This window comes from Notothenia coriiceps, unplaced genomic scaffold (genome assembly GCF_000735185.1).
Source record: "Notothenia coriiceps isolate Sejong01 unplaced genomic scaffold, NC01 NC01_scaffold00015707, whole genome shotgun sequence".
Lineage (NCBI taxonomy): Eukaryota > Metazoa > Chordata > Actinopteri > Perciformes > Nototheniidae > Notothenia > Notothenia coriiceps.
Window position 1 is genome coordinate 1 of NW_011348408.1, and position 9,896 is coordinate 9,896.

The 9,896-nt window shown below is 36.7% G+C and overlaps 1 protein-coding gene across 1 annotated transcript; it reads right to left on the reverse strand.

The window, feature by feature from the left end:
- Positions 1-5,004: 5,004 nt before the first annotated feature.
- On the reverse strand, positions 5,005-9,544 carry LOC104949101 (breakpoint cluster region protein; the record flags this gene model as incomplete). Its single annotated transcript, XM_010775381.1, has 4 exons — positions 5,005-6,407; positions 7,841-8,000; positions 8,533-8,638; positions 9,410-9,544. Coding segments are annotated over 4 exons (491 nt in total), but the record flags the coding sequence as incomplete, so codon positions are not given.
- Positions 9,545-9,896: the final 352 nt, after the last annotated feature.

Here is a 9,896-nt window from a genome sequence, read left to right on the forward strand (position 1 = left end):
CACTTGTTTAAGTATTTTAAGAATTGTATTATAAAGTCTGAACAGACTTCTGCCTCTGTGACGAAAATAATTTCCCAAACTATCTATCTACCCATCCATCTATCTATCTATCTATCCATCTATCTATCCATCTAAATGAAACAGATCTAAAGTATTTGACTCCAGGGTTAATAAATGCAATGGATCTGATGAGGGCGGACCAGAGGAACAAGTGTTTCTCTACAGACGGCTGAGCAAAGACAAAGTAAAGTAAAGTCTGGGAAGAGAAGGAGTTTGGGGGGTAGCTGAGGTTACTCATTAAAACCCCTTCCCTGCTCTCATTCCTTATTCATGCCCTAACCGCGGGGGGGCACTTCCTTGCCAAAACATAAGCTTCCTGTGGTGGCGTCTCCAGTAAAAAGAGTAAAAGGCAGTGTGTGTGAACGAGGACAAGCAGGCACCAGTCTGCCAGACACACAGCAGACACTGAGTATCATTCATTTATGAAACATATGCCTCTAATATTAATACACAAGTCGGGAATTCAATAAAGATGCGTTTTTATGATAAATGCCTGCAGTTAAATGGGATGTATAGAGGTCAGTATTGCAATTCTACCACAACATGCAGACAGAAATGAAGGATTACTCAAATACTATGCCATAAAGATTAAATTAATCAGCAACTATTTCATATTTAAGTTATTTTACATGCAATAATGCTATTTACAGCCTCTCATATATGGAGATGGTCTCTTATTCACTCTTTTATAGTCATCAAAAGTGAACATATTTGGGTTTTGGACAACAACAAAAAGTTCAAAGACTAGCTTGGAATTTTCTATTTTTTGTTACAGACCAAACATTAATTAGTATAATACACATATTAAGACCCAATCTATTGCACCTATTGACATAATCAACATCAACCTCTCCTTGTAGAAGAAAGGCCACTTGTTAAGACATTTAATTTAATATGAAATTAAACATAGAAAAATCAAGTAATATTCATAAAAAAATTAAACAGCCATTTCTGACATTTTTGCATAAAAGTGTTCATCAAATAAAAGTGTTTTAATGATTTACGATGATCAAAATAGTTTTTAAAGAAGATAAATGTCCTTATTCCAAAGGCTGAAAACATTCAAGGATTCCTGATAAGTTATTCTTGTTTAAATAGATCTCAAATACTTAATAAACAAGACAGATATTTTAAAAAGTCATGTTTTTCTGCCACAAACAAACACAATTCTCAGATATTTCAGTCTTTTCTCTATTGGTCTATTTCTGCTTGGTGTATAACAAGTAAGAAAATAGTGAACATCTCCATCCCAGTTTCTCAGAACCCAAGGTGATGATGTGGTTAAAGTGAGCTTGGTTATCAAAAACAACATCTTTTTTTCCCCACTGGTTTAATGTCACTTTGGGGGAAAAGTTACAAGACTTGAGAGTTTTCCCCGGAATCTTTTTCCAAAAAATAAAAGCAATAATCGACCAAACAACTCATGAGTCATATCTGAAGACCTGGATATTGATTTAGAGAGTGGGCTGAGACATATTGCTCTTTCCAAACTCTTCCAGGAAAGTTGGGAAACATCTGTACTCACTTCTTCTTTAGAAAAAAAGACTGGAGAGGGGATTTATGAAGATACCATGGATAGTAACAGAGTACATTTACTCAAGTACTGTACTTAAGGACGACTTTAGGGTACTTGTACTTTAATTGAGTATTTTTATTTTATGCTACTTTGTACTTCTACTCCACTACAAGCCAGTATGGTACCTTTTACTCCTCTACATGTATTTGACAAACACAACAGTTACTTGACAGATTCAGATAATTAGCTGAAACAAAGTATACATAAACTGATAACTTAATACTAATAAACGAATAAATAACTAATACTTTTTAATTTACAAAGTAGTTAAAGAGTAGCTCAACCTTTACCAGCTTTGATAAACACATTAATGCAGTACATTTTTTAAATGGGACATTGCGCACAATAAGTACTTTTACTTTTGGTACTTTAACTATATTTTGAAGCTAATACTTTTGTATATTTACTTGAGTAACCTTTTAAATACATTACTTTTACTTGTAACATAGTATTCCTCCACTCTGGTACTTGTACTTTTACCCAAGTACATGATGGGAGTACTTTTCGCACCTCTGCTTTTGGTATGTTAAATATATGTACATGCAAATACTTTTGTACTTCTACTAAAGTAAGATTTAAGATGCATGACTTACACTCTGGTACTTTTACTTAAGTTAAATATTTACTTTTTCCACCTCTGTGTGAGATATGCCACTGACAAGCTGCACCATCAGCCCACTGTTGACTTTTCTCAGGGGGTACATTTACATTGTCCCAGGCTACACTTACACTAGCATCAGCCTTGCTAACGTTAGCAGTTACAGTTTGTCATTAAAACACACAAACAAATACTTTAAGAAACAAACTGTTTAGGTTAAGACAACAACCAGAGTCTAGGGAGTTGAGACATGTCTGTTTTAATACGTTAAGAGACCAAATGGATACTTTAAACCATGGTAAAACTAAAGGAGATAACCTCAGCTAGCTGTTAGCTTTAAGGTCAGGCATGCAGGGAATTTCAGTAATTGCACTTCCTGTTTGAACGTGCGCTTTTCAAAACAAAAGCACCGATCTCGACACGTAGGCACAACCTTTCCAAAACGTTCCCTTCAACTCTAATAATTAGAAAAAAACTCCCAAAGAATGAGAAAATGTACACAAAATATGAAAAAACACTTATTAGAGATAGAGAAAAAGTTAATATAGATGTGTTTTACGCAATTTCTGTATCTTTTGCAGCACAGATTTAGAAAAATGTTATCACAAGTTAGTTCCAATTATCCAATGCAATTAGGGAAATGTATATATATACACAAGTATAAATCTATGTTGTGTAAAATAACATCATATAGCTTTATACTTTCTTACACACAAGTGTCTTGATTTTGTTTATCTTTCCTATAACTTACTCGACTGCTCCTTTGCTTTGACTCTTAAGCTTCAGGTGTAAATGAGGTGAAAAACATACCTCCAGTTTTCAAAGTTACACAAATGCAATAAAGGAAATGTGAATAAATGTATAAAACTTTGTTGTGTTTTGTTTATTTTCAAATGTGTCTTGCTTTTGTTTATCTTCCCTAACTTGTCCCACTGCATCTTTGACTCTCTTAAGCTTCTGGTGCAAATGGGTTGGACAACATACCTCCAGTTTACAGAGTTAAAAGCTTTAAAAACCTAGCCTTACCAACATTATTTTCAAAAATAAAACTTAAGGTTATCTTTGAAAGATGTAAAATTAGAAATGTATAACAGATTTAAAACCATTGCTGAGAATAATAAAAAAGATTTGTGAAAAAAATGACAGTAAAAAAGCTGTTTTTTTATGCCATTAATTAAATATGAATTGCCTAGAAGAGAGACAAAAGCCCAATATATCAACATATATGATAAAAACTGAGTTATTTTGACACAGATTAAATAATAAATGTCTAAACGTCAACATAGACATTTATTTTGAAATGTTACGTACATTACGTCAACTGATTTTTCCACCTTGACAGTTGACCAAAAATCTAATTTAATGGTTAAAAACAAAGCATACCAAGCAATTTAAAACAAACACATATACAAACCGAGTCTTTGTAGTTAAAATCCCCTTGAAGTAGCTTTTTTCGTTTCCTTTTTCACTCATTAAATCCCTCACAGCTGTCAGAAACAAATGGCAAAGCTAATGCTAATGCTAGGCTAACAATGTTAGCATAGCCGGCTAAAAGAAAAAGACAAGTGTCAGTTAAGCAGATAAAACGCTCATACCTGATGTTTATCCTTGTTTCTGCTGTTTGATGCTTTGATAAATGTCCAGAGATTATTCCTGGTTGTGTCTGGTATTTATAGTGAGTTCACAGCAGCAGCGGCTCTCTCTGCTGGCAGCAGCCGGATCCTCGGCCCCCTCCTCCGGTTGCATCAGCATCTCCCACCACCCTCTTTAACAGGGAGGTGGGAGAAACACATATTAAATACTCCTGAGTATTAGGACTCAAGTATTTACTCAAGTAATGCACTCTATTATTTAAGTGTGAGGTACTCTAGCAGTGTTGGAAAGAAACTAAGTAACCTTACTCAAGTAATGCAATTTTTTTTTAAAAGGAGGTAATTGTGCAGTGTTGAAAATAAAAGTACATTAACTCTAGTAATGCACACCACCCTCTTTAACCAACTGCTTTCACAGGGAGACACTTCACTGGCTGCAGGGCAGGAGAAACACATATTTACAAAATACTACTAGGAATTGAGGAAAAGTAACTAAGTACTCAAGTATTCACTCATCTCCATTATTTAAATGTGAGGTACTTTAGCAGTGTTGGAAATAAACTAATTGACCTTTACTCAAGTATGCACATGTAAGGCAATGTCCAGTAATGCACACCACCCTCTATAACAGGGTAGACTTCACTGGCTGCAATAAAACACATATACAAAATACTCCTGAGCAGTGAGGAAAAGTAATTAAGTAGCCTACTCAAGTATTCACACAAGCAATGCACTCCATTATTTAGTACTCTAGCAGTGTTGGAAAGTATCAAAGTAACTTTACTCAAGTAGTGCAATTAAGAACATATTTGAGGTACTTTTTCTTGAGCAGTGTTGGAAATTAACTAGTACTCAAGTATTTACTGAAGAAATGCAATCTATTATTCAAATGTGAGGTTCTTGAGCAGTGTTGGAAAGAAACTAAGTAAATGTACTCTAAGTAATCTATACTTGCACACACAAGTATTCATGTGAGTATAATTGTACTCTTCTTGAGTATGTCCAAGTTATGCTACTGAATACTTCTACACTAATACTAAAATTTGAAAGCAAATATTGTGCTACTTCGACCACTTGTATTGTAATTGTATCAGCAACTAAACATCAACAGAACAATTGTGCACTGACTGTATTTTTACCAATAATAATAATGTACAAAGAATGAAACATTGCAAGAATAATGTTACCAAGTCTTTATTTACACAATCATACATACAAGAAGTCTCATCCTAAGAATCACTAACAGTTATTGCTTTTTATTTTACATAAGCCTTTAGGGATAAGGATTGTGCCAGCAAGTGTTTCAATACTTGCAGTGATTGGGACAAAAACAATATTAATGCACGAACACAGTGTATTTTCAGTAACACTATAGGTACATGGATGATAACCCTATGCCAGGAGACTTGAATATGAGTGAATAACTGTGCCTTAAATAGGTCCTAAGAGGAATCATTTGGTATTTAAAATCCAGTCGATTTTATTCCTACAGCAGTGTGGTTTTGTCCTTTTAAAAGGTGGACTACAGAGAAGGAATGCAGCAGGAAGCAACACATATACAGAATTAATTAAAGAGGCCCTATCATGTTCAGGTGTATATCAGTATTTAGTGCATCTACTGTGTCATGTCTTGTTGGAGCGCTAGCCAATAAAAGTGTGAGTGTTACATAGTGATGTTACTATGTTCTGGAAGTAAACAAGGAAGTCAAATGGAGGCGTTACAGGGATTTTTGCCTTTGCAGGCCATTTACATGCACAAAAACCTGTATAATAAACTACAGGAATGGGAAAACCTGAAGGAAAAAAAAAAGCATAATAGGGCCTCTTTAAAATCAGACATCAAACATGGAACAACATATTAAACATAGACAAAAACATTTGAAATTAAAATTATACACAGCATTCATTACATATCCTGGAATGATTAGCCTATTTCTTCTCTGTACCACGTCCATATAAAGCCCTCATATCGACAGACAACACCACCACCAGAAGCAGCTGCAAACTGAATAAGGTCACTATACAAATCGTATACCTGCACACTTTAAAAGGTAAGGTCAACATGCCTGCACGTTGCTTTGTGTAACTACAGTTTTCAGTCTCATATTTTTTTTAAAAACTGTACAAAATGAAGGTAAACATTTAGGGTAATGTTTGGTCATCAGCAGGGGACACATTGGCACAGGTGAGCTTTATATATCAGAAATAAATCTTAATACAGCAGAAATCCCTCCTCTGTGAATATGGAGCTAATGTGCACAGTGGAACAGAACAGCAAATCATTTTAAATTAAAAAAAAGGAATGATATATTTTGTCCTATATCTTCTTCTGACAGCAGGCTGTGGTGATTATGGCTGTTTCCAGTTTAATGTGTTGCTGAGTCCACCTAGTGGCCACATGAAGCGTCCTCACAGCAACACAGCAGCGTCCGCCTCATTAATCCTCAGATATTCAACCTGTGCACAGAATAATCAGTGCACCATGTTCCCGTTATACTTCAGTGGTGAAGAGGAGGCTTTGACGCTTGCTGTCGGGGGTTGGGATGCCCTCCAGCTGAAGGAAGTAGAGGAGGACTTGAACCTGGGGACACAGAACAGGAGATCAGAGCCTGAAAAAGTGAAAAATGTCCCTGTGTAACTTATCAATATAGAGCTGCATGTATGAGTCCACCACCTTGAAAACAAGTCAACATTTATAGCTCTGCTGGTTAACCTTTTCACCTTTAAAATATCTTAAGTACAAACCTTAGTAGATAAGAAATGTATTGATACCAGATAAAAGAGTCAAAGAAGCAGAGGAAAAATTCTGATATAGTGATAGGTAAAATGACACAGGATGAGAAAGAAGTGGAAACAAATAGAAATAACATAACAAAGCTTTATATATGCATTCACCTTTCAGTTATTACATAGGGTGTTTGCACATATAGTATGGTGTGTATCATTGTACTAGAGTCGACTATACAAAATATATTAATGGAGGAATAAATATAATTGCAGAGGATACAGAAATTCCACATTTTACAATGATATCTATTGTTCTGAATCTCTATCTTTTTCTGCCTCTATTTTCCCTCAAGTTCAAACTCTCTAACTCTATCTGAGTTTTGATATAGTCATTTTAAGACTAGGAAAATCTTCTAAAGGGTTGTGTTGAGCTAGGTGCTTTTGTTTTGAAAAGCCTACGTCCACACAGGTACAATAACTGAAATTCCCTGGATGCCTGACTTTACGGCTAATAGCTAGCTGAGGTTTTCCCCCTGTAATCATCTGGAAGTGTTTTTGGGTGCCTGAAATAAGGTCTGTGGTTAACACAAGCTGAAGAGATTTAAAAGTTTTGTTCTACAACATAAAATACGTCACCCACTGGTGGATTTAAAAACGTCAATTGCTATCAAGTGCCTAAATCAGACGGCTAAACATCATCACGCCCAACATTAGCCGCCTTTAGCTTAGCGGTGGTGACATGAAGTCATGTGACCGTGCTGTAGTTCCTTTATAGCCCAACATTAGCCACCTTTAGCTTAGCGGTGGTGATGTGAAGTCATGTGACCGTGCTGTAGTTCCTTTATAGCCCAACATTAGCCACCTTTAGCTAGCGGTGTGAGTGAAGTCATGTGACCGTGCTGTAGTTCCTTCATAGCCCAACATTAGCCACCTTTAGCTTAGCGGTGGTGATGTGAAGTCATGTGACCGTGCTGTAGTTCCTTCATAGCCCAACATTAGCCACCTTTAGCTTAGCGGTGGTGATGTGAAGTCATGTGACCGTGCTGTAGTTCCTTTATAGCCCAACATTAGCTTTTGACTTCAAAAATCATAACTTGGTGTTAATATGTGGAGATTATCCTGCTGAACTAAACGTGTAAGCATCATAAACGTTTGTTTGACACAGAGATTCTTTTCTGAAATAACCAATGGCTTTTTATCGAGGGAACAAGGGAGATGTTGCCGTCAGGGTCGGCCTACAAAAATCTGTCATCCCTGCATCACTCTATATTCTGTCGCATGTTGTACCTGACACATGACCTCCAGAGACCAGCTGTCGTTCATAGAGATGGGCGTGGAGCTGCTGGAGAGTTTGCTGTCTTTCTCTGACGGCCGCAGCAGAGTCGGACCAAACACGGTGGCCAGGTTGTGCAAAGACATCTTGTTGACGCCCTCGTTCTCAGTCACCCTGCAAGAACAAAGCAGAACATTGTCAATGAGTCAACAGACAGCTTGAGAGTTGAGTTTCTATCCAATCATACAAAAACTTTTATATTGGGTTTGCCATCATTTTTACATCCATAAAAGTGATATAGAATATTACTTTAGCACTTTCAGGACAAGTATTGCTACAAATATGAACTTTAACAACTAATAGCGTCATATTTATGTTGCATTCTAAATATGTAAAGACCATAAGTCATAATTTTAGCTGTCAATTAATGATGCTTTTAATTTTCCTTGGATCGCTAGGCTAGCATGTGACAATGACCCTGAAAATAGCCATTACCGATTTACATGTACCAATTACTGAAAAATGGGTAACATGTTTACCAAAAAACTAAACAAAATCAGACAAATACAAGACAGAGGTGTATTACAGTAAAAACAGTTAATTTGTGGAATAGTTTTGAAAAGGAAATTAATGTGCAATATGTTTAACAGATAAACAAAAATATTTAAAATATTTAAAATATATGAGAAATATAACCATATATTACCGCTTGAGGTGTTCGAGCAGGAAGAAGAAGGTCACCAGGTTGGCCTCCGGTAGAGACAGCAGCAGGTTCAGCATGCAGCTCTCTTTCGCCTCCCTGTCAGACAGCGCTGAGGGACAAAAACACACGAGTCAGGTCCAGAGTCATGTCTGACAAGTTCTGACAAGTCAAATTTGAAAGTCTGGATTCAACAAGTCCCAAGTCAAGTCCCAAGTCAAGTCCCAATTAAAGACAGGCAAGTCCGACAACCAAAAGTCTAAGCAGTCAAGTGTCAAGTCAAGCCTGACAAGCCAAAACCAACCAATCTCAAGTCAAGTTCCAAGTCAAGACAGGGAAGTCCCGAAACCAAATGCCAATTCAAGTCTTCACCAGTCGAGACTAACAAACCCAACAAACCCAGAGTCAAAAGTGACAAATAACTATTCAAGTCAAATTTCAAGTCAAGAATGACTCGTGCTAAGTCTAAACTAACAAATCTCCAGTGAAGTTCCAAGTCAAGACCCAAATTGAAATGAATACGTTTAAAGTCAAATCCCAAGTCAAGGCAGCAAAGTCCTGGAACCAAAGGCCAAGTCCAGTCGTTACAAATCAAAAAACTGACTAATTCCCAAGTCAAGTCCCAAGTCAAATACGTACAAGTTTAAAGCCAAGTTCCCGGTCAAAACTGATGAGTCACACTTTCGTTACAAATTTAAAAAGAAAACACTAATCCTCAAATCAAGTCCCAAGTCGAAACGTACAGGTTTAAAGTCAAGTCCCCGGTCAAGACTGATGAGTTACATTTCCTGTCCAAAGTATTGTCGAGTCCCAAGTCAAAACGTACAAGTCCGAGTCAAGTTCCAAGTCATGTCAACTGGATGATAATGAAGTGTTGACTGACCGATGCCTCCAGCGAAGTTTGGGTACATTTCGTCCGTGAACAGCGGCTCCGGCAGCTCTCTGAAATACAGCTTCAGAGTTCCAGCGATGGCGTTCACGTCCATCTCCCTCATCATGAGAGACACGTCTCTGTTGTCTGCGGGGAAGATGAGACAACAGTTACTAAACGAAAGGCCAGAACAAAAATCTCTCAAAACTCACTTATTCACTCTAGCTTTCAAACTCTTTCTCACACTTGGATTAGGAGTATGCTGTTTACTGTATGTTTTTAGTTTTCTTTGTATTGTTTCTGTTCCTGATTTTATTTAAAGCGTATTTGAGCACCAGGAAAAGCGCTATAAAAATCCAACGTATTATTATTATTATAATAAACACCACATTTGTCTACAAGTATATCTCTTTTTCATTAGTATAAGTTATCAGCAGAGGTGGGAAGAAGTGGAGTACAAGTACTTCGTTACTGCACTTAAGTACATTGTTCTGGTATC